The sequence below is a fragment of the Giraffa tippelskirchi genome, chromosome 12, assembly GCF_054371585.1.
Source record: "Giraffa tippelskirchi isolate mGirTip1 chromosome 12, T2T-mGirTip1v1.2.pri, whole genome shotgun sequence".
Lineage (NCBI taxonomy): Eukaryota > Metazoa > Chordata > Mammalia > Artiodactyla > Giraffidae > Giraffa > Giraffa tippelskirchi.
In genome coordinates, this window is record NC_137286.1 from 65984302 (window position 1) to 66007789 (window position 23488).

Genomic DNA, 23488 nt, shown 5'->3' on the forward strand with positions numbered 1-23488 from the left:
ATGACCTGGCCCTGGCCAATCGGTGTGTTCCACCTCCCTGGCCACTGTGATTGGCTCCGGACTGAGGCAGTGCCCAATCGGGGCCCGGGGCCGGGCCTCACGTTGGAAGCCAGGGGAAGACGAGCTCTCGTCCTGCTGGGGTAGGGGAAGGGGTGGGGCCAGGGGAGGTCAGGCTCCAGCAGTGGGAGGGGCTTGAGGTCCGCCTGCGGCAGTTGGTGACCTTCCTGCTCCCCTCAGGGCAGAGCCGCCGGCCTGAGAATGAGGGCGCTGCTGAGCCCAGGGGCTGGGATGGCCCGCTGCTGCTGTGGTCCCAGAGCTCCACCCGAGACCTGAGGGAGGCCGTCTGCCCGTGAGTCCTCTCCCGCTTGTCTGTCAGCTTGTTTGAACCATGCTGGGTTTTCTGCCCAGCTGGCTAAGGGGAGTCCCTGGAAATGCAAGGGTGTGGGTTTTGGCAGACTTCAGGGAAGACATGCCAGATGAGCCTGGGAGACTCCAGCTTAATCTGGATTCAGGAGATATCTCTTCGGGCCAGCTAGTAATTGTAGGATAAGCCTAATGAGTCTTCACAGGATGAAGAGAGTAACGTGCCAAGGTAGCAATCGATGTCCTCATTCGAGAGGATGAAGCTGGTGCTCAGAGAAGGGGGGAACTTGGCCAGAGCAAGGAGGTGTGCACCCAGACAGAACCCCCAGATCCGGCCATTTGAGCTCAGGGAGGCCACTGGTGTGGCTTGTCCCTGTGGCAGGGGCCGAGGCACGCAGCCCACCCTGATTCCTGCGGGGGCCTGACTTGGGAAGTGCCATCTGGTAGCTTTGAGACTCACCAAACCAAATTGCACTGGAGAGAGGAAGGACACCTTCCTTCATCCACCCCCCACCCCCGCCGGATTCCCACATACCCTGACCCCTTTCTCTTGACTTCGGAGCCATTTCCAGAGTCCCGCTCATATGACCTCATTCGAAGTGCACTGTGGACGAGCTGCCATCTGCAGCTGCTACCACAGCAGCCAAGGGCTTCAGCTCCCGAGTACCTCCCTTCCTTTGGAACTTGGGGGCCCTCTACTCCCCACTTGCACACCACAGACCTTTGCTGAGGATTGTGGGGACCCTCACTCAGTTTGCAGCACGTTGTAGCCATCCCTGTCCTCTCAATACCTCCCTTGCCACTCAGCTTGTGAGCCCCTTTGGAGCAGCGTGGCCCACCTGGCTGCAACGGAAGAGACACAGCTGACAGTGAAACAACAGCTTAGATCTGACAGCCGGAAAGCTCTGTCAAAAGGGACCTCCCTCTTCACACCGTAGAGGCTGTAGGAGCCGCCAGGCTTTCGGAACCAGTGCTGGGGCCAAAATGACTCCACAGCCGTTTTCCTTCCTGGGGAGGGTTCTGGCTCGAGTGGGAATGGCTCAAGTCTCCTAAGGTTCTGAAAGCCCACTGTGTGCAGATTCACGGTACACAGAGAGGAGAAGGTGGAGTCCTGCCCTGGAGGTGGTCACAGCTCACGGATGAGCCAGGCAGGCAGGCAGGCAGGCAGGGCATGAGAACACCTGAGGTGCCTTCATGAGTGAATGCTGTGGGGGCAGAGGAAGAGAAGCCGGTCTGCTCCCTCATGTGGTGCCCAGGGCAGGTTGTCCCCAGAGGAAACCCTTACGACGGTGAGGACTCTCACTGCTGTTTCCCAAGGGGTTCCGTCGGTGCGTGTCTTCCCCGGAGCGGTCAGGCCGTCTCTAAAGTACACTGGCCATGGGCATTGCCTCTCCTTGGAACTTCCCACGTGTTTCTCTTTTTTATGGAACAGTGATTTTTCTAGAGGGGTTCTGGGCCACAAGGTTGTTGGGTCATTTTCTAGCCTTCTGTCGTGAAGAACGCTTTCCTGGGCGTTGGGGTGGTTTGTTGTTCCAGCTCCCTTTCTTGGCTTCTTTTGGGAGCTGGTGCAACAAGAGGAGCTCAGCCTCTGCCTTCTGGCTGAGATGTCACCCTTCAAACAGCAATGCCTGCCTGGAGATAATGATGGCATTTGCCAAAAGGGCTTCGTTTGGCACATGATATCTTGAAAGGACGTACACCGTCCTGTCAGCTATCAAAGGCTAGTTCAAATGACATAAAAATGAGAACTCTCCAATGGAGTCTTACAGTAGGTGGAGAGTCCGAAAGAAACTCCTTCAGTCATTTCACTGAGAGTCATTGATTGGGGACACCAAGAATATAGGAAGGAATGCAGAAAGAAAAGATGAAATTGTGTTCAGGATCGGGGGGAGGGATGAACAGGGCGTGCTTGCCTTGAATCCAGGCTTTGTTGGGGGGTGGGGCATAAAGATCAAACGGGTCTGAAACCACAAAGTGGTGATGGTAACACAGTATCACCAGAGTTACACAACAGTGTTCCCAAATTGCAACAATGATGAAAAAGTTTACTAACTTAACCAACAAGTTCCCAACTTAACCAACAAAAATACATGAAACCATACAAAAAATAAAACATCACCAGAAAGGTGGAAACAAACCAAATGCAAAGCAGTTCAGGGGAAAGGAACTCCATGTCCCCTGGGGGCAGACCGAGTTGACAGCGTCCACGGTGAGCCGACAGGGATGGAGGCGGCAGAGCCGACCGCTCCCCTGGACGTGGTGTTTCCGGCAAGGGCTCTGGGTCTCTGTCCAGAGCGGGGGCTCGTTCTTCCTGCAGGGGTGGGTGAGTCATCGTCGGCGTCTGGGTGTTGCGCGGGAGCCAGGGCAGGCTCTCCCTGCCGAGGCGGTGACTCCTCCTCTGCCTCGGGTTCTCCTGCCAAAGCCCGAGCAGGTACAAGTGCACGTGGAGGTGGAGGTTCTGGCTGAGGGGGTGGGACGTCAGTGCCTGGGGCTGGGGGTCCTGCAGGCACGGAGATCCGATCTGCCCGGTGTGCTGGCCAGAACCCAGCTGGCCTGGTGTCTCTGCGAGGGCAAGTCTCGGTTCTCCATCTGCCCTCGGTGGATCCCTGGGTCCTGCACCTGGAGCCACCACCTCTGTAGGGACAGGTCTGGGAAGTGGAGCCTGGTTCCAGTTGGAGGCCAGTGCTAGAGCTGGGGGAGAAGCAAAGTTTGCCCAGAGGCCAGCCTTGGCATGTGCGTATCCCGGGACAGAAAGCTTCCAAGAGATTCCCAAAGAATACCCAGGGTCGGATGTCTTTTGGGACAGAAGTGTGCAAGATGGGGGTGGGGGTGTGAGGCCAGCGCTTGCTGCAGGCCCAGCAGCATCTTTCGGGGACTCGTCCCTGTGTAGCTCAGCACCCCCTCCCCACACACTCCCGTGCACCAGCCCCAGCGTCCTCACCTCTGTGCTCTGGCGTGCTGGGCTCCAGGTCCTCCTGCTGCCTCAGAGGCTGGGGTTCTCGGGACTCTGGGTCGGAGCCGGGTGTGCTGAGCTCCGTGGCAGCCTCAGACTGGGCCGCCGGGTGTATCCTGTGTGGTGTCTCGGCAGCAGGCCTTCCCCGCCTCCGCTTCGCCCCCGGTGGGGCTGATGCCTCCGTGGGCACGCTCACCTGGAGCCTGCACTGGGCCTCAGGGGCGGGGGGGTGGTGCTCCGACCCCTCCCTCCGGGAGGTGGACGGGGTGTCCCCGTCCTCGGCCTCATCACGTGGGAAGCTCTGCAACGACAGTGACCGTCAGCCAGCCATGCTGGGACTTTTCCGAGCTGGGCCTGGCCAGTGGAGCCGCTGCTTCTGCCTGCTCGAACTTCTCTTCCCAGAAGGGTCAGAGACGTGGGTCTGCTCAGATCCCCACCCGGGACGAAAGAGACCCACCTGAGGGTGTGAGGCCAGCCTGGGCGGCCGGCGCTGCCCGCACTCTCCCCATCCCAGCCAGCCTGCTCTCCCCTGGGGTGTGGACACAACTTGCCCGCAGGCTTCTGACCCCACATCAGCCTGGGCTTCCTTGAGGGAGACACACCCCGAGAAACCCGCATCCACACACACAGGCAAAGGACCCGGTGTTTCCGGGTGGCATGGGAGAGGTGGGCTGGCCCGGCCTGGGGCTCCCCGTGTTACCTTTCTGTTTCTCCGGGCAAAGGGCCAGAGGCCTCTCGGGGGTGCCCTGAGCCAACGTCGACAGGGTGCCCACGCACACTGCCTGTGAGCTCTCCTGAGGCCCCGGCCTCTGGGCAGGGGCAAACAGCAGAACATCCTGGCAGCAAGTGATCTGGCTGGGGGCTCCTCTCCGCTCTGGAGGCCTGGATACCCGGGTTGCGGGTTCTGTTGGGTTCTGTTGCCGGCAGGTGACATCATTTCCTGGGGTTCGTGCTGAGGTCCCTTCCCCAAAACTTCCCAAGGGAATCTCTGGGTTTCTGACTGCTCGACCACCCCCCTTAGGCCATGTGCAGGCACAGTGACAGCCACACAGCCCAGCCCACAGCCCTGGGGAGGCCTGGGTGCAGCCAGGGCCTGAGCTCCGAGGACCCCGCTGCTCTCAGACCAGGCTCCTTCTTCTCATAAGTGGTGTGGCCCTGGACAAGCATATGCCCCTCAGGGTTTCCCCAGTCTCTCCATCTGCAGAGTGGGGGTCATTCTCCCATCTGCTTCCTAGGTCTGTCGGCCTACGAGCAGCTCCATGCCTTTCCACCTGGGGCCGATATCACATGGAGCTTGTGCGCTGAGACTTCAGAAAGAAAGACTCCATCCAGGGCTGACACAGCACAGAATGGGGCAGAACGAGGCCTGGATGCGCCGTGGTACCCAGGAAAAGGCACTCCCCCTCCTGAGTGTTTTGAGACCCCGCATCCAAGTTGGAGGACCGAAAGGAAGACTCGAAGGTCTCCCTCTCTTATAGAAAAGAGTAGCCAACTTTCTGGTCCTCTGTTTCCATTGAGATTCTGTTCAAGTGTCCCAGCTCGGCTTCTGCGGGTGGCTGAGCTTCTAATGGCTCCCTGCGTTCTTGTCTTTTCCTCTCCAAACCTTCCGTCCTTTTCCCCCTTCTGGGGTGGATGGGCGCTGTCATTGCTTCTACCTTCGAGACAGATTGATGAAAAGTCTGGACCATCGACTTCTTTCCTCTCTTTGGTTCCGTGTCTCTCTCTGGCTGTGTCCCTCTCTTTTCCCTTCTCGATTCAGTCTGTGTCTTCCTCTTTCTCTCTCGTGTGTGGATGGATGGATGCTAGGAATGCACATGTATATGATTAGATGAGGGTTATGTTTTAGGGATAGGTTAGAGGGAGAGAAAGGCTTTAGGTCGGAGTTGGTCATGGGGGAAGGGTCAAGGGTGGTGGTGGTGTTTCTTGGAATCTGAGTGCTGTGCGTTCTTCGTCTCTTTCCATATGAACCCATTCTCAGATACACCACTTGCAAGGAGTCTCTCATGTTCCGTTTCCCATCTTTTGCATTTCTGAATGCTTAGCTTCTCTGTTGTGAAGAGGTTCCATTGGATGGAAACCCATTGGCGTACTTTGTTTTCCTCTTTCCCTTACTTGAAGAGACCCATTTCTACCTCCGCCCAGCAAATGGCAAGGAGACTCTGATGTTAAGGAGCCTTTGACCTACGCTTCTTTCTAGCTGTCTCATGACATCAGTCTTTAGGGTGAGGTTTTCCCCCGATATTGAGGTGGTGTGAGATCAAAACCAATAGCGTTCTTCAGATGTAGCTGTCTGGTTTTCCCATGGACATTTATTGAAGAGGCTTTCTTGTTCCCATTTGGATATTCTCCCCTTTTGTGTCAGAGATGAGTTGACCATGGATGCCGGGGTTTGTTTCTGGACCCTCAACTTTATTCCATCGATCTGGATCTGTGTGTGTTGTTGTATTCCCAATAGCATACTGTCCTGCTGCTGCCGCTGCGCCTAAGTCACTTCAGTCGTGTCTGACTCTGCGCGACCCCATGGCCTGCAGCCTACCAGGCTCCTCCGTCCAGGGCGTTTTCCAGGCAAGAGTACTGGAGTGGGTCGCCATCGCCTTCTCCGATACTCTCCTGAGGATCCTAGTTTGGTCGTCTAATTTCCTTTCACACAACCTTGGATGTCCGTATCGGGGCTTTTTCGTCGGATTGTATTGACAATTTAGGCTCTTTTCTGTTTCCGTACCCCTTTTGCAATTCTTTGTTCGGTGCGAAAATGCATTGGCATTTTGGGAGGAATAGCATCGAAGCTGTGGATTGCCTTGTGGGGCTGTGACATCATTTTCCCAATAGGAATTCTTTCAAGCCCTGAGCACAGCTTCTCTTTCCAGTGGTTGGTGTGGGCTTGATCTTCCTTCTTCCATCTCTCGCCGTTTTGTGAGAACAGGTCCTTCCTTCCCTTCTGGGTTAGATGGACTCGTGGGTATCACTTCAGTGAATGGCATTGTCAGTGGGGGTGATAATTCCCTTCTCATTGGAAGACTTTGCTGTGAGTATTAGAAATGCAAGTGATTTCTCTTCCCCTTCCTCCCTGTCCATCTCTCAGAGCCACCGGGAAACAGAGGCCTCATCCAGGGTCACACAGGCCTGAGGGAGTGCAACTAGACTGTTGTTTCTTCAGGCCCTCAGTGCTGGACATCATCCGGGATACTCTGTGTGTGTCTTCCTCAGTCTGCTGTCCCTTCAGACCTTTCCCTAGTTTTCACAGGCTTGTCGTGTTGGTGTTCTTTGTCTGTTTGGAGACACATCCTTGAGAAGCTTTGTGTTTCCACTCATTCGTCTCGCGATGTATGACCTGTCTTTTGCTTTTGTAATGAGGTCTTTCCCACAGTAGATATCTTTGATTTTGCAAAGTCCACTGTATTCTCTGGGTTGTTTTTTGGGCTGCCTTTTTGTTTTGTGTGTGAAGACTCAAAGCACGTGTCCAGTTTCTGCTCATTGTTCTTCTAGATTTGTGACAAGTTTTCATGGAAACTTTGTCTAGGGATAACTGGAAGTGAACTCGGTGTAAGGTGTCAAGTCTCCATCTCCATTCATGTCATGCCCTGCAGTTTCCAATTCCCTGTTCCTGAGTGGTTTTGGAGACCTTGTGGGAAGTTTGGTTGCATCGGAGTTTGCGTTTCCACCTTGAGTAGATTCACACTGTTCTGCCCTCAGGGACACTGTCAAGGGGGAGTGAGGAGCAGCCTGCACTTCCAGCAGTGACCACACGGTGGGGCGAGTGCTGCTCTCCCCTCTGGGAGCCCCAGGCCACAGGCATCCCAGTGAGGAGCCAGCTCTGTGCTCAGCTGAAAGGAGTTAGTCTCTCAGGAGCCTCTGAGCCCTTGCCTTTGGATCACCCAGGGTGGGCATTTGCTGTGACAGAAAAAAATTGCCCTGAATTCCATGGACGGAAGAGCCTGGCTGTGTAGAGTTCGTGAGTTGCCGTGAATCAGACACAACTGAGGACACAAAAATTCAATAGACTAAAACACTTTTTGGGGGTGGGGGGAGTGAAAGGGGGTGATGTGGGGTTTTTTGTCTTATATAATAGCCGAGGGAAATCTAGTTTAAACCTAAATTCACATAGATGGGAAAGGTATAGCTCTCCGTCACCCTATTAAAAAAAAAAAAAACGTCTTAACTTTTCTGACAGCTTATTTAGTAGCTTCCTTGAGCAGTTCATTGTGAAGGATTTTTTTTTTTTCTGTGACAGTGGCCTCATTAAAAAGTACGGTTTGCCTTTACTGGATAATTTTGTTCATTGGTTTGTTAGGGAATCTTGGTAATATTTGAGTTTCCTGGGGACTATGGTCACATGACCTGGCCCTGGCCAATCGGTGCGTTCCACCTCGCTGGCCACTGTGATTGGCTCCGGACTGGGGCAGTGCCCAATCGGGGCCCGGGGCCGGGCCTCACGTTGGAAGCCAGGGGAAGACGAGCTCTCATCCTGCTGGGGTAGGGGAAGGGGTGGGGCCGGGGGAGGTCAGGCTCCAGCAGTGGGAGGGGCTTGAGGTCCGCCTGCGGCAGTTGGTGACCTTCCTGCTCCCCTCAGGGCAGAGCCGCCGGCCTGAGAATGAGGGCGCTGCTGAGCCCAGGGGCTGGGATGGCCCGCTGCTGCTGTGGTCCCAGAGCTCCACCCGAGACCTGAGGGAGGCCGTCTGCCCGTGAGTCCTCTCCCGCTTGTCTGTCAGCTTGTTTGAACCATGCTGGGTTTTCTGCCCAGCTGGCTAAGGGGAGTCCCTGGAAATGCAAGGGTGTGGGTTTTGGCAGACTTCAGGGAAGACATGCCAGATGAGCCTGGGAGACTCCAGCTTAATCTGGATTCAGGAGATATCTCTTCGGGCCAGCTAGTAATTGTAGGATAAGCCTAATGAGTCTTCACAGGATGAAGAGAGTAACGTGCCAAGGTAGCAATCGATGTCCTCATTCGAGAGGATGAAGCTGGTGCTCAGAGAAGGGGGGAACTTGGCCAGAGCAAGGAGGTGAGCACCCAGACAGAACCGCCAGATCCGGCCATTTGAGCTCAGGGAGGCCACTGGTGTGGCTTGTCCCTGTAGCAGGCGCCGAGGCACGCAGCCCACCCTGATTCCTGCGGGGGCCTGACTTGGGAAGTGCCATCTGGTAGCTTTGAGACTCACCAAACCAAATTGCACTGGAGAGAGGAAGGACACCTTCCTTCATCCACCCCCCACCCCCGCCGGATTCCCACATACCCTGACCCCTTTCTCTTGATTTCAGAGCCATTTCCAGAGTCCCGCTCATATGACCTCATTCGAAGTGCACTGTGGACGAGCTGCCATCTGCAGCTGCTACCACAGCAGCCAAGGGCTTTAGCTCCCGAGTAGCTCCCTTCCTTTGGAACTTGGGGGCCCTCTACTCCCCACTTGCACACCACAGACCTTTGCTGAGGATTGTGGGGACCCTCACTCAGTTTGCAGCACGTTGTAGCCATCCCTGTCCTCTCAATACCTCCCTTGCCACTCAGCTTGTGAGCCCCTTTGGAGCAGCGTGGCCCACCTGGCTGCAATGGAAGAGACACAGCTGACAGTGAAACAACAGCTTAGATCTGACAGCCGGAAAGCTCTGTCAAAAGGGACCTCCCTCTTCACACCGTAGAGGCTGTAGGAGCCGCCAGGCTTTCGGAACCAGTGCTGGGGCCAAAATGACCCCACAGCCGTTTTCCTTCCTGGGGAGGGTTCTGGCTCGAGTGGGAATGGCTCAAGTCTCCTAAGGTTCTGAAAGCCCACTGTGTGCAGATTCACGGTACACAGAGAGGAGAAGGTGGAGTCCTGCCCTGGAGGTGGTCACAGCTCACGGATGAGCCAGGCAGGCAGGCAGGCAGGCAGGCAGATCATGAGAACACCTGAGCTGCCTTCATGAGTGAATGGTGTGGGAGCAGAGGAAGAGAAGCCGGTCTGCTCCCTCATGTGGTGCCCAGGGCAGGTTGTCCCCAGAGGAAACCCTTACGACGGTGAGGACTCTCACTGCTGTTTCCCAAGGGGTTCCGTCGGTGCGTGTCTTCCCCGGAGCGGTCAGGCCGTCTCTAAAGTACACTGGCCATGGGCATTGCCTCTCCTTGGAACTTCCCACGTGTTTCTCTTTTTTATGGAACAGTGATTTTTCTAGAGGGGTTCTGGGCCACAAGGTTGTTGGGTCATTTTCTAGCCTTCTGTCGTGAAGAACGCTTTCCTGGGTGTTGGGGTGGTTTGTTGTTCCAGCTCCCTTTCTTGGCTTCTTTTGGGAGCTGGTGCAACAAGAGGAGCTCAGCCTCTGCCTTCTGGCTGAGATGTCACCCTTCAAACAGCAATGCCTGCCTGGAGATAATGATGGCATTTGCCAAAAGGGCTTCGTTTGGCACATGATATCTTGAAAGGACGTACACCGTCCTGTCAGCTATCAAAGGCTAGTTCAAATGACATAAAAATGAGAACTCTCCAATGGAGTCTTACAGTAGGTGGAGAGTCCGAAAGAAACTCCTTCAGTCATTTCACTGAGAGTCATTGATTGGGGACACCAAGAATATAGGAAGGAATGCAGAAAGAAAAGATGAAATTGTGTTCAGGATCGGGGGGAGGGATGAACAGGGCGTGCTTGCCTTGAATCCAGGCTTTGTTGGGGGGTGGGGCATAAAGATCAAACGGGTCTGAAACCACAAAGTGGTGATGGTAACACAGTATCACCAGAGTTACACAACAGTGTTCCCAAATTGCAACAATGATGAAAAAGTTTACTAAATTAACCAACAAGTTCCCAACTTAACCAACAAAAATACAGGAAACCATACAAAAAATAAAACATCACCAGAAAGGTGGAAACAAACCAAATGCAAAGCAGTTCAGGGGAAAGGAACTCCATGTCCCCTGGGGGCAGACCGTGTTGACAGCGTCCACGGTGAGCCGACAGGGATGGAGGCGGCAGAGCCGACCGCTCCCCTGGACGTGGTGTTTCCGGCAAGGGCTCTGGGTCTCTGTCCAGAGCGGGGGCTCGTTCTTCCTGCAGGGGTGGGTGAGTCATCGTCGGCGTCTGGGTGTTGCGCGGGAGCCAGGGCAGGCTCTCCCTGCCGAGGCAGTGACTCCTCCTCTGCCTCGGGTTCTCCTGCCAAAGCCCGAGCAGGTACAGGTGCACGTGGAGGTGGAGGTTCTGGCTGAGGGGGTGGGACATCAGTGCCTGGGGCTGGGGGTCCTGCAGGCACGGAGATCCGATCTGCCCGGTGTGCTGGCCAGAACCCAGCTGGCCTGGTGTCTCTGCGAGGGCAAGTCTCGGTTCTCCATCTGCCCTCGGTGGATCCCTGGGTCCTGCACCTGGAGCCACCACCTCTGTAGGGACAGGTCTGGGAAGTGGAGCCTGGTTCCAGTTGGAGGCCAGTGCTAGAGCTGGGGGAGAAGCAAAGTTTGCCCACAGGCCAGCCTTGGCATGTGCGTATCCCGGGACAGAAAGCTTCCAAGAGATTCCCAAAGAATACCCAGGGTCGGATGTCTTTTGGGACTGAAGTGTGCAAGAAGGGGGTGGGGGTGTGAGGCCAGCGCTTGCTGCAGGCCCAGCAGCATCTTTCGGGGACTCGTCCCTGTGTAGCTCAGCACCCCCTCCCCACACACTCCCGTGCACCAGCCCCAGCGTCCTCACCTCTGTGCTCTGGCGTGCTGGGCTCCAGGTCCTCCTGCTGCCTCAGAGGCTGGGGTTCTCGGGACTCTGGGTCGGAGCCGGGTGTGCTGAGCTCCGTGGCAGCCTCAGACTGGGCCGCCGGGTGTATCCTGTGTGGTGTCTCGGCAGCAGGCCTTCCCCGCCTCCGCTTCGCCCCCGGTGGGGCTGATGCCTCCGTGGGCACGCTCACCTGGAGCCTGCACTGGGCCTCAGGGGCGGGGGGGTGGTGCTCCGACCCCTCCCTCCGGGAGGTGGACGGGGTGTCCCCGTCCTCGGCCTCATCACGTGGGAAGCTCTGCAACGACAGTGACCGTCAGCCAGCCATGCTGGGACTTTTCCGAGCTGGGCCTGGCCAGTGGAGCCGCTGCTTCTGCCTGCTCGAACTTCTCTTCCCAGAAGGGTCAGAGACGTGTGTCTGCTCAGATCCCCACCCGGGACGAAAGAGACCCACCTGAGGGTGTGAGGCCAGCCTGGGCGGCCGGCGCTGCCCGCACTCTCCCCATCCCAGCCAGCCTGCTCTCCCCTGGGGTGTGGACACAACTTGCCCGCAGGCTTCTGACCCCACATCCGCCTGGGCTTCCTTGAGGGAGACACACCCCGAGAAACCCGCATCCACACACACAGGCAAAGGACCCGGTGTTTCCGGGTGGCATGGGAGAGGTGGGCTGGCCCGGCCTGGGGCTCCCCGTGTTACCTTTCTGTTTCTCCGGGCAAAGGGCCAGAGGCCTCTCGGGGGTGCCCTGAGCCAACGTCGACAGGGTGCCCACGCACACTGCCTGTGAGCTCTCCTGAGGCCCCGGCCTCTGGGCAGGGGCAAACAGCAGAACATCCTGGCAGCAAGTGATCTGGCTGGGGGCTCCTCTCCGCTCTGGAGGCCTGGATACCCGGGTTGCGGGTTCTGTTGGGTTCTGTTGCCGGCAGGTGACATCATTTCCTGGGGTTCGTGCTGAGGTCCCTTCCCCAAAACTTCCCAAGGGAATCTCTGGGTTTCTGACTGCTCGACCACCCCCCTTAGGCCATGTGCAGGCCCAGTGACAGCCACATAGCCCAGCCCACAGCCCTGGGGAGGCCTGGGTGCAGCCAGGGCCTGAGCTCCGAGGACCCTGCTGCTCTCAGACCAGGCTCCTTCTTCTCATAAGTGGTGTGGCCCTGGACAAGCGTATGCCCCTCAGGGTTTCCCCAGTCTCTCCATCTGCAGAGTGGGGGTCATTCTCCCATCTGCTTCCTAGGTCTGTCGGCCTACGAGCAGCTCCATGCCTTTCCACCTGGGGCCGATATCACGTGGAGCTTGTGCGCTGAGACTTCAGAAAGAAAGACTCCATCCAGGGCTGACACAGCACAGAATGGGGCAGAACGAGGCCTGGATGCGCCGTGGTACCCAGGAAAAGGCACTCCCCCTCCTGAGTGTTTTGAGACCCCGCATCCAAGTTGGAGGACCGAAAGGAAGACTCGAAGGTCTCCCTCTCTTATAGAAAAGAGTAGCCAACTTTCTGGTCCTCTGTTTCCATTGAGATTCTGTTCAAGTGTCCCAGCTCGGCTTCTGCGGGTGGCTGAGCTTCTAATGGCTCCCTGCGTTCTTGTCTTTTCCTCTCCAAACCTTCCGTCCTTTCCCCCCTTCTGGGGTGGATGGGCGCTGTCATTGCTTCTACCTTCGAGACAGATTGATGAAAAGTCTGGACCGTCGATTCCTTTCCTCTCTTTGGTTCCGTGTCTCTCTCTGTCTGTGTCCCTCTATTTTCCCTTCTCGATTCAGTCTGTGTCTTCCTCTTTCTCTCTCGTGTGTGGATGGATGGATGCTAGGAATGCACATGTATATGATTAGATGAGGGTTATGTTTTAGGGATAGGTTAGAGGGAGAGAAAGGCTTTAGGTCGGAGTTGGTCATGGGGGAAGGGTCAAGGGTGGTGGTGGTGTTTCTTGGAATCTGAGTGCTGTGCATTCTTCGTCTCTTTCCATATGAACCCCTTCTCAGATACACCACTTGCAAGGAGTCTCTCATGTTCCGTTTCCCATCTTTTGCATTTCTGAATGCTTAGCTTCTCTGTTGTGAAGAGGTTCCATTGGATGGAAACCCATTGGCGTACTTCGTTTTCCTCTTTCCCTTACTTGAAGAGACCCATTTCTACCTCCGCCCAGCAAATGGCAAGGAGACTCTGATGTTAAGGCGCCTTTGACCTACGCTTCTTTCTAGCTGTCTCATGACATCAGTCTTTAGGGTGAGGTTTTCCCCCGATATTGAGGTGGTGTGAGATCAAAACCAATAGCGTTCTTCAGATGTAGCTGTCTGGTTTTCCCATGGACATTTATTGAAGAGGCTTTCTTGTTCCCATTTGGATATTCTCCCCTTTTGTGTCAGAGATGAGTTGACCATGGATGCCGGGGTTTGTTTCTGGACCCTCAACTTTATTCCATCGATCTGGATCTGTGTGTGTTGTTGTATTCCCAATAGCATACTGTCCTGCTGCTGCCGCTGCGCCTAAGTCACTTCAGTCGTGTCTGACTCTGCGCGACCCCATGGCCTGCAGCCTACCAGGCTCCTCCGTCCAGGGCGTTTTCCAGGCAAGAGTACTGGAGTGGGTCGCCATCGCCTTCTCCGATACTCTCCTGAGGATCCTAGTTTGGTCGTCTAATTTCCTTTCACACAACCTTGGATGTCCGTATCGGGGCTTTTTCGTCGGATTGTATTGACAATTTAGGCTCTTTTCTGTTTCCGTACCCCTTTTGCAATTCTTTGTTCGGTGCGAAAATGCATTGGCATTTTGGGAGGAATAGCATCGAAGCTGTGGATTGCCTTGTGGGGCTGTGACATCATTTTCCCAATAGGAATTCTTTCAAGCCCTGAGCACAGCTTCTCTTTCCAGTGGTTGGTGTGGGCTTGATCTTCCTTCTTCCATCTCTCGCCGTTTTGTGAGAACAGGTCCTTCCTTCCCTTCTGGGTTAGATGGACTCGTGGGTATCACTTCAGTGAATGGCATTGTCAGTGGGGGTGATAATTCCCTTCTCATTGGAAGACTTTGCTGTGAGTATTAGAAATGCAAGTGATTTCTCTTCCCCTTCCTCCCTGTCCATCTCTCAGAGCCACCGGGAAACAGAGGCCTCATCCAGGGTCACACAGGCCTGAGGGAGTGCAACTAGACTGTTGTTTCTTCAGGCCCTCAGTGCTGGACATCATCCGGGATACTCTGTGTGTGTCTTCCTCAGTCTGCTGTCCCTTCAGACCTTCCCCTAGTTTTCACAGGCTTGTCGTGTTGGTGTTCTTTGTCTGTTTGGAGACACATCCTTGAGAAGCTTTGTGTTTCCACTCATTCGTCTCGCGATGTATGACCTGTCTTTTGCTTTTGTAATGAGGTCTTTCCCACAGTAGATATCTTTGATTTTGCAAAGTCCACTGTATTCTCTGGGTTGTTTTGTGGGTTGCCTTTTTGTTTTGTGTGTGAAGACTCAAAGCACGTGTCCGGTTTCTGCTCATTGTTCTTCTAGATTTGTGACAAGTTTTCATGGAAACTTTGTCTAGGGATAACTGGAAGTGAACTCGGTGTAAGGTGTCAAGTCTCCATCTCCATTCATGTCATGCCCTGCAGTTTCCAATTCCCTGTTCCTGAGTGGTTTTGGAGACCTTGTGGGAAGTTTGGTTGCATCGGAGTTTGCGTTTCCACCTTGAGTAGATTCACACTGTTCTGCCCTCAGGGACACTGTCAAGGGGGAGTGAGGAGCAGCCTGCACTTCCAGCAGTGACCACACGGTGGGGCGAGTGCTGCTCTCCCCTCTGGGAGCCCCAGGCCACAGGCATCCCAGTGAGGAGCCAGCTCTGTGCTCAGCTGAAAGGAGTTAGTCTCTCAGGAGCCTCTGAGCCCTTGCCTTTGGATCACCCAGGGTGGGCATTTGCTGTGACAGAAAAAAATTGCCCTGAATTCCATGGACGGAAGAGCCTGGCTGTGTAGAGTTCGTGAGTTGCCGTGAATCAGACACAACTGAGGACACAAAAATTCAATAGACTAAAACACTTTTTGGGGGTGGGGGGAGTGAAAGGGGGTGATGTGGGGTTTTTTGTCTTATATAATAGCCGAGGGAAATCTAGTTTAAACCTAAATTCACATAGATGGGAAAGGTATAGCTCTCCGTCACCCTATTAAAAAAAAAAAAAAACGTCTTAACTTTTCTGAAAGCTTATTTAGTAGCTTCCTTGAGCAGTTCATTGTGAAGGATTTTTTTTTTTTTCTGTGACATTGGCCTCATTAAAAAGTACGGTTTGCCTTTACTGGATAATTTTGTTCATTGGTTTGTTAGGGAATCTTGGTAATATTTGAGTTTCCTGGGGAGTATGGTCACATGACCTGGCCCTGGCCAATCGGTGCGTTCAACCTCCCTGGCCACTGTGATTGGCTCCGGACTGGGGCAGTGCCCAATCGGGGCCCGGGGCCGGGCCTCACGTTGGAAGCCAGGGGAAGACGAGCTCTCGTCCTGCTGGGGTAGGGGAAGGGGTGGGGCCGGGGGAGGTCAGGCTCCAGCAGTGGGAGGGGCTTGAGGTCCGCCTGCGGCAGTTGGTGACCTTCCTGCTCCCCTCAGGGCAGAGCCGCCGGCCTGAGAATGAGGGCGCTGCTGAGCCCAGGGGCTGGGATGGCCCGCTGCTGCTGTGGTCCCAGAGCTCCACCCGAGACCTGAGGGAGGCCGTCTGCCCGTGAGTCCTCTCCCGCTTGTCTGTCAGCTTGTTTGAACCATGCTGGGTTTTCTGCCCAGCTGGCTAAGGGGAGTCCCTGGAAATGCAAGGGTGTGGGTTTTGGCAGACTTCAGGGAAGACATGCCAGATGAGCCTGGGAGACTCCAGCTTAATCTGGATTCAGGAGATATCTCTTCGGGCCAGCTAGTAATTGTAGGATAAGCCTAATGAGTCTTCACAGGATGAAGAGAGTAACGTGCCAAGGTAGCAATCGATGTCCTCATTCGAGAGGATGAAGCTGGTGCTCAGAGAAGGGGGGAACCTGGCCAGAGCAAGGAGGTGTGCACCCAGACAGAACCCCCAGATCCGGCCATTTGAGCTCAGGGAGGCCACTGGTGTGGCTTGTCCCTGTAGCAGGCGCCGAGGCACGCAGCCCACCCTGATTCCTGCGGGGGCCTGACTTGGGAAGTGCCATCTGGTAGCTTTGAGACTCAGCAAACCAAATTGCACTGGAGAGAGGAAGGACACCTTCCTTCATCCACCCCCCACCCCCGCCGGATTCCCACATACCCTGACCCCTTTCTCTTGACTTCGGAGCCATTTCCAGAGTCCCGCTCATATGACCTCATTCGAAGTGCACTGTGGACGAGCTGCCATCTGCAGCTGCTACCACAGCAGCCAAGGGCTTCAGCTCCCGAGTACCTCCCTTCCTTTGGAACTTGGGGGCCCTCTACTCCCCACTTGCACACCACAGACCTTTGCTGAGGATTGTGGGGACCCTCACTCAGTTTGCAGCACGTTGTAGCCATCCCTGTCCTCTCAATACCTCCCTTGCCACTCAGCTTGTGAGCCCCTTTGGAGCAGCGTGGCCCACCTGGCTGCAACGGAAGAGACACAGCTGACAGTGAAACAACAGCTTAGATCTGACAGCCGGAAAGCTCTGTCAAAAGAGACCTCCCTCTTCACACCGTAGAGGCTGTAGGAGCCGCCAGGCTTTCGGAACCAGTGCTGGGGCCAAAATGACTCCACAGCCGTTTTCCTTCCTGGGGAGGGTTCTGGCTCGAGTGGGAATGGCTCAAGTCTCCTAAGGTTCTGAAAGCCCACTGTGTGCAGATTCACGGTACACAGAGAGGAGAAGGTGGAGTCCTGCCCTGGAGGTGGTCACAGCTCACGGATGAGCCAGGCAGGCAGGCAGGCAGGCAGGGCATGAGAACACCTGAGCTGCCTTCATGAGTGAATGGTGTGGGGGCAGAGGAAGAGAAGCCGGTCTGCTCCCCCATGTGGTGCCCAGTGCAGGTTGTCCCCAGAGGAGACCCTTACGACGGTGAGGACTCTCACTGCTGTTTCCCAAGGGGTTCCGTCGGTGCGTGTCTTCCCCGGAGCGGTCAGGCCGTCTCTAAAGTACACTGGCCATGGGCATTGCCTCTCCTTGGAACTTCCCACGTGTTTCTCTTTTTTATGGAACAGTGATTTTTCTAGAGGGGTTCTGGGCCACAAGGTTGTTGGGTCATTTTCTAGCCTTCTGTCGTGAAGAACGCTTTCCTGGGCGTTGGGGTGGTTTGTTGTTCCAGCTCCCTTTCTTGGCTTCTTTTGGGAGCTGGTGCAACAAGAGGAGCTCAGCCTCTGCCTTCTGGCTGAGATGTCACCCTTCAAACAGCAATGCCTGCCTGGAGATAATGATGGCATTTGCCAAAAGGGCTTCGTTTGGCACATGATATCTTGAAAGGACGTACACCGTCCTGTCAGCTATCAAAGGCTAGTTCAAATGACATAAAAATGAGAACTCTCCAATGGAGTCTTACAGTAGGTGGAGAGTCCGAAAGAAACTCCTTCAGTCATTTCACTGAGAGTCATTGATTGGGGACACCAAGAATATAGGAAGGAATGCAGAAAGAAAAGATGAAATTGTGTTCAGGATCGGGGGGAGGGATGAACAGGGCGTGCTTGCCTTGAATCCAGGCTTTGTTGGGGGGTGGGGCATAAAGATCAAACGGGTCTGAAACCACAAAGTGGTGATGGTAACACAGTATCACCAGAGTTACACAACAGTGTTTCCAAATTGCAACAATGATGAAAAAGTTTACTAACTTAACCAACAAGTTCCCAACTTAACCAACAAAAATACAGGAAACCATACAAAAACTAAAACATCACCAGAAAGGTGGAAACAAACCAAATGCAAAGCAGTTCAGGGGAAAGGAACTCCATGTCCCCTGGGGGCAGACCGAGTTGACAGCGTCCACGGTGAGCCGACAGGGATGGAGGCGGCAGAGCCGACCGCTCCCCTGGACGTGGTGTTTCCGGCAAGGGCTCTGGGTCTCTGTCCAGAGCGGGGGCTCGTTCTTCCTGCAGGGGTGGGTGAGTCATCGTCGGCGTCTGGGTGTTGCGCGGGAGCCAGGGCAGGCTCTCCCTGCCGAGGCGGTGACTCCTCCTCTGCCTCGGGTTCTCCTGCCAAAGCCCGAGCAGGTACAGGTGCACGTGGAGGTGGAGGTTCTGGCTGAGGGGGTGGGACATCAGTGCCTGGGGCTGGGGGTCCTGCAGGCACGGAGATCCGATCTGCCCGGTGTGCTGGCCAGAACCCAGCTGGCCTGGTGTCTCTGCGAGGGCAAGTCTCGGTTCTCCATCTGCCCTCGGTGGATCCCTGGGTCCTGCACCTGGAGCCACCACCTCTGTAGGGACAGGTCTGGGAAGTGGAGCCTGGTTCCAGTTGGAGGCCAGTGCTAGAGCTGGGGGAGAAGCAAAGTTTGCCCACAGGCCAGCCTTGGCATGTGCGTATCCCGGGACAGAAAGCTTCCAAGAGATTCCCAAAGAATACCCAGGGTCGGATGTCTTTTGGGACTGAAGTGTGCAAGATGGGGGTGGGGGTGTGAGGCCAGCGCTTGCTGCAGGCCCAGCAGCATCTTTCGGGGACTCGTCCCTGTGTAGCTCAGCAGCCCCTCCCCACACACTCCCGTGCACCAGCCCCAGCGTCCTCACCTCTGTGCTCTGGCGTGCTGGGCTCCAGGTCCTCCTGCTGCCTCAGAGGCTGGGGTTCTCGGGACTCTGGGTCGGAGCCGGGTGTGCTGAGCTCCGTGGCAGCCTCAGACTGGGCCGCCGGGTGTATCCTGTGTGGTGTCTCGGCAGCAGGCCTTCCCCGCCTCCGCTTCGCCCCCGGTGGGGCTGATGCCTCCGTGGGCACGCTCACCTGGAGCCTGCACTGGGCCTCAGGGGCGGGGGGGTGGTGCTCCGACCCCTCCCTCCGGGAGGTGGACGGGGTGTCCCCGTCCTCGGCCTCATCACGTGGGAAGCTCTGCAACGACAGTGACCGTCAGCCAGCCATGCTGGGACTTTTCCGAGCTGGGCCTGGCCAGTGGAGCCGCTGCTTCTGCCTGCTCGAACTTCTCTTCCCAGAAGGGTCAGAGACGTGTGTCTGCTCAGATCCCCACCCGGGACGAAAGAGACCGACCTGAGGGTGTGAGGCCAGCCTGGGCGGCCGGCGCTGCCCGCACTCTCCCCATCCCAGCCAGCCTGCTCTCCCCTGGGGTGTGGACACAACTTGCCCGCAGGCTTCTGACCCCACATCCGCCTGGGCTTCCTTGAGGGAGACACACCCCGAGAAACCCGCATCCACACACACAGGCAAAGGACCCGGTGTTTCCGGGTGGCATGGGAGAGGTGGGCTGGCCCGGCCTGGGGCTCCCCGTGTTACCTTTCTGTTTCTCCGGGCAAAGGGCCAGAGGCCTCTCGGGGGTGCCCTGAGCCAACGTCGACAGGGTGCCCACGCACACTGCCTGTGAGCTCTCCTCAGGCCCCGGCCTCTGGGCAGGGGCAAACAGCAGAACATCCTGGCAGCAAGTGATCTGGCTGGGGGCTCCTCTCCGCTCTGGAGGCCTGGATACCCGGGTTGCGGGTTCTGTTGGGTTCTGTTGCCGGCAGGTGACATCATTTCCTGGGGTTCGTGCTGAGGTCCCTTCCCCAAAACTTCCCAAGGGAATCTCTGGGTTTCTGACTGCTCGACCACCCCCCTTAGGCCATGTGCAGGCACAGTGACAGCCACACAGCCCAGCCCACAGCCCTGGGGAGGCCTGGGTGCAGCCAGGGCCTGAGCTCCGAGGACCCCGCTGCTCTCAGACCAGGCTCCTTCTTCTCATAAGTGGTGTGGCCCTGGACAAGCGTATGCCCCTCAGGGTTTCCCCAGTCTCTCCATCTGCAGAGTGGGGGTCATTCTCCCATCTGCTTCCTAGGTCTGTCGGCCTACGAGCAGCTCCATGCCTTTCCACCTGGGGCCGATATCACGTGGAGCTTGTGCGCTGAGACTTCAGAAAGAAAGACTCCATCCAGGGCTGACACAGCACAGAATGGGGCAGAACGAGGCCTGGATGCGCCGTGGTACCCAGGAAAAGGCACTCCCCCTCCTGAGTGTTTTGAGACCCCGCATCCAAGTTGGAGGACCGAAAGGAAGACTCGAAGGTCTCCCTCTCTTATAGAAAAGAGTAGCCAACTTTCTGGTCCTCTGTTTCCATTGAGATTCTGTTCAAGTGTCCCAGCTCGGCTTCTGCGGGTGGCTGAGCTTCTAATGGCTCCCTGCGTTCTTGTCTTTTCCTCTCCAAACCTTCTGTCCTTTTCCCCCTTCTGGGGTGGAGGGGCGCTGTCATTGCTTCTACCTTCGAGACAGATTGATGAAACGTCTGGACCATCGACTCCTTTCCTCTCTTTGGTTCCGTGTCTCTCTCTGGCTGTGTCCCTCTCTTTTCCCTTCTCGATTCAGTCTGTGTCTTCCTCTTTCTCTCTCGTGTGTGGATGGATGGATGCTAGGAATGCACATGTATATGATTAGATGAGGGTTATGTTTTAGGGATAGGTTAGAGGGAGAGAAAGGCTTTAGGTCGGAGTTGGTCATGGGGGAAGGGTCAAGGGTGGTGGTGGTGTTTCTTGGAATCTGAGTGCTGTGCGTTCTTCGTCTCTTTCCATATGAACCCCTTCTCAGATACACCACTTGCAAGGAGTCTCTCATGTTCCGTTTCCTATCTTTTGCATTTCTGAATGCTTAGCTTCTCTGTTGTGAAGAGGTTCCATTGGATGGAAACCCATTGGCGTACTTCGTTTTCCTCTTTCCCTTACTTGAAGAGACCCATTTCTACCTCGGCCCAGCAAATGGCAAGGAGACTCTGATGTTAAGGAGCCTTTGACCTACGCTTCTTTCTAGCTATCTCATGACATCAGTCTTTAGGGTGAGGTTTTTCCCCGATATTGAGGTGGTGTGAGATCAAAACCCATAGCGTTCTTCAGATGTAGCTGTCTGGTTTTCCCATGGACATTTATTGAAGAGGCTTTCTTGTTCCCATTTGGATATTCTCCCCTTTTGTGTCAGAGATGAGTTGACCATGGATGCCGGGGTTTGTTTCTGGACCCTCAACTTTATTCCATCGATCTGGATCTGTGTGTGTTGTTGTATTCCCAATAGCATACTGTCCTGCTGCTGCCGCTGCGCCTAAGTCACTTCAGTCGTGTCTGACTCTGCGCGACCCCATGGCCTGCAGCCTACCAGGCTCCTCCGTCCAGGGCGTTTTCCAGGCAAGAGTACTGGAGTGGGTCGCCATCGCCTTCTCCGATACTCTCCTGAGGATCCTAGTTTGGTCGTCTAATTTCCTTTCACACAACCTTGGATGTCCGTATCGGGGCTTTTTCGTCGGATTGTATTGACAATTTAGGCTCTTTTCTGTTTCCGTACCCCTTTTGCAATTCTTTGTTCGGTGCGAAAATGCATTGGCATTTTGGGAGGAATAGCATCGAAGCTGTGGATTGCCTTGTGGGGCTGTGACATCATTTTCCCAATAGGAATTCTTTCAAGCCCTGAGCACAGCTTCTCTTTCCAGTGGTTGGTGTGGGCTTGATCTTCCTTCTTCCATCTCTCGCCGTTTTGTGAGAACAGGTCCTTCCTTCCCTTCTGGGTTAGATGGACTCGTGGGTATCACTTCAGTGAATGGCATTGTCAGTGGGGGTGATAATTCCCTTCTCATTGGAAGACTTTGCTGTGAGTATTAGAAATGCAAGTGATTTCTCTTCCCCTTCCTCCCTGTCCATCTCTCAGAGCCACCGGGAAACAGAGGCCTCATCCAGGGTCACACAGGCCTGAGGGAGTGCAACTAGACTGTTGTTTCTTCAGGCCCTCAGTGCTGGACATCATCCGGGATACTCTGTGTGTGTCTTCCTCAGTCTGCTGTCCCTTCAGACCTTTCCCTAGTTTTCACAGGCTTGTCGTGTTGGTGTTCTTTGTCTGTTTGGAGACACATCCTTGAGAAGCTTTGTGTTTCCACTCATTCGTCTCGCGATGTATGACCTGTCTTTTGCTTTTGTAATGAGGTCTTTCCCACAGTAGATATCTTTGATTTTGCAAAGTCCACTGTATTCTCTGGGTTGTTTTGTGGGCTGCCTTTTTGTTTTGTGTGTGAAGACTCAAAGCACATGTCCGGTTTCTGCTCATTGTTCTTCTAGATTTGTGACAAGTTTTCATGGAAACTTTGTCTAGGCATAACTGGAAGTGAACTCGGTGTAAGGTGTCAAGTCTCCATCTCCATTCATGTCATGCCCTGCAGTTTCCAATTCCCTGTTCCTGAGTGGTTTTGGAGACCTTGTGGGAAGTTTGGTTGCATCGGAGTTTGCGTTTCCACCTTGAGTAGATTCACACTGTTCTGCCCTCAGGGACACTGTCAAGGGGGAGTGAGGAGCAGCCTGCACTTCCAGCAGTGACCACACGGTGGGGCGAGTGCTGCTCTCCCCTCTGGGAGCCCCAGGCCACAGGCATCCCAGTGAGGAGCCAGCTCTGTGCTCAGCTGAAAGGAGTTAGTCTCTCAGGAGCCTCTGAGCCCTTGCCTTTGGATCACCCAGGGTGGGCATTTGCTGTGACAGAAAAAATTGCCCTGAATTCCATGGACGGAAGAGCCTGGCTGTGTAGAGTTCGTGAGTTGCCGTGAATCAGACACAACTGAGGACACAAAAATTCAATAGACTAAAACACTTTTTGGGGGTGGGGGGAGTGAAAGGGGGTGATGTGGGGTTTTTTGTCTTATATAATAGCCGAGGGAAATCTAGTTTAAACCTAAATTCACATAGATGGGAAAGGTATAGCTCTCCGTCACCCTATTAAAAAAAAAAAAAAAAAAGTCTTAACTTTTCTGAAAGCTTATTTAGTAGCTTCCTTGAGCAGTTCATTGTGAAGGATTTTTTTTTTTTCTTTGACATTGGCCTCATTAAAAAGTACGGTTTGCCTTTACTGGATAATTTTGTTCATTGGTTTGTTAGGGAATCTTGGTAATATTTGAGTTTCCTGGGGAGTATGGTCACATGACCTGGCCCTGGCCAATCGGTGCGTTCCACCTCCCTGGCCACTGTGATTGGCTCCGGACTGGGGCAGTGCCCAATCGGGGCCCAGGGCCGGGCCTCACGTTGGAAGCCAGGGGAAGACGAGCTCTCGTCCTGCTGGGGTAGGGGAAGGGGTGGGGCCGGGGGAGGTCAGGCTCCAGCAGTGGGAGGGGCTTGAGGTCCGCCTGCGGCAGTTGGTGACCTTCCTGCTCCCCTCAGGGCAGAGCCGCCGGCCTGAGAATGAGGGCGCTGCTGAGCCCAGGGGCTGAGATGGCCCGCTGCTGCTGTGGTCCCAGAGCTCCACCCGAGACCTGAGGGAGGCCGTCTGCCCGTGAGTCCTCTCCCGCTTGTCTGTCAGCTTGTTTGAACCATGCTGGGTTTTCTGCCCAGCTGGCTAAGGGGAGTCCCTGGAAATGCAAGGGTGTGGGTTTTGGCAGACTTCAGGGAAGACATGCCAGATGAGCCTGGGAGACTCCAGCTTAATCTGGATTCAGGAGATATCTCTTCGGGCCAGC

General features: G+C 55.2%; 1 protein-coding gene and 1 long non-coding RNA gene across 2 annotated transcripts in view; one reads left to right on the forward strand and one right to left on the reverse strand.

Moving 5' to 3' along the window:
- Nucleotides 1-23488, forward strand: part of LOC145530002 (uncharacterized) — a 1493464-nt gene that overhangs the window by 886613 nt on the left and 583363 nt on the right. The window contains exons 104-107 of the long non-coding RNA XR_014071397.1: nucleotides 238-349; nucleotides 7887-7998; nucleotides 15542-15653; nucleotides 23193-23304. This is a non-coding gene — a long non-coding RNA (uncharacterized LOC145530002). The remainder of the gene's footprint in view (nucleotides 1-237; nucleotides 350-7886; nucleotides 7999-15541; nucleotides 15654-23192; nucleotides 23305-23488) is intronic.
- LOC145530088 (uncharacterized) lies at nucleotides 8058-12019 on the reverse strand. The gene is made up of 3 exons (XM_081550900.1): nucleotides 11993-12019; nucleotides 10958-11270; nucleotides 8058-10707 (listed from the first exon to the last, which is right to left on the reverse strand). The coding sequence occupies exons 1-3, from the start codon at nucleotides 12017-12019 to the stop codon at nucleotides 10070-10072; spliced, it is 978 nt and encodes a 325-aa protein (XP_081407026.1). The 3' UTR covers nucleotides 8058-10069.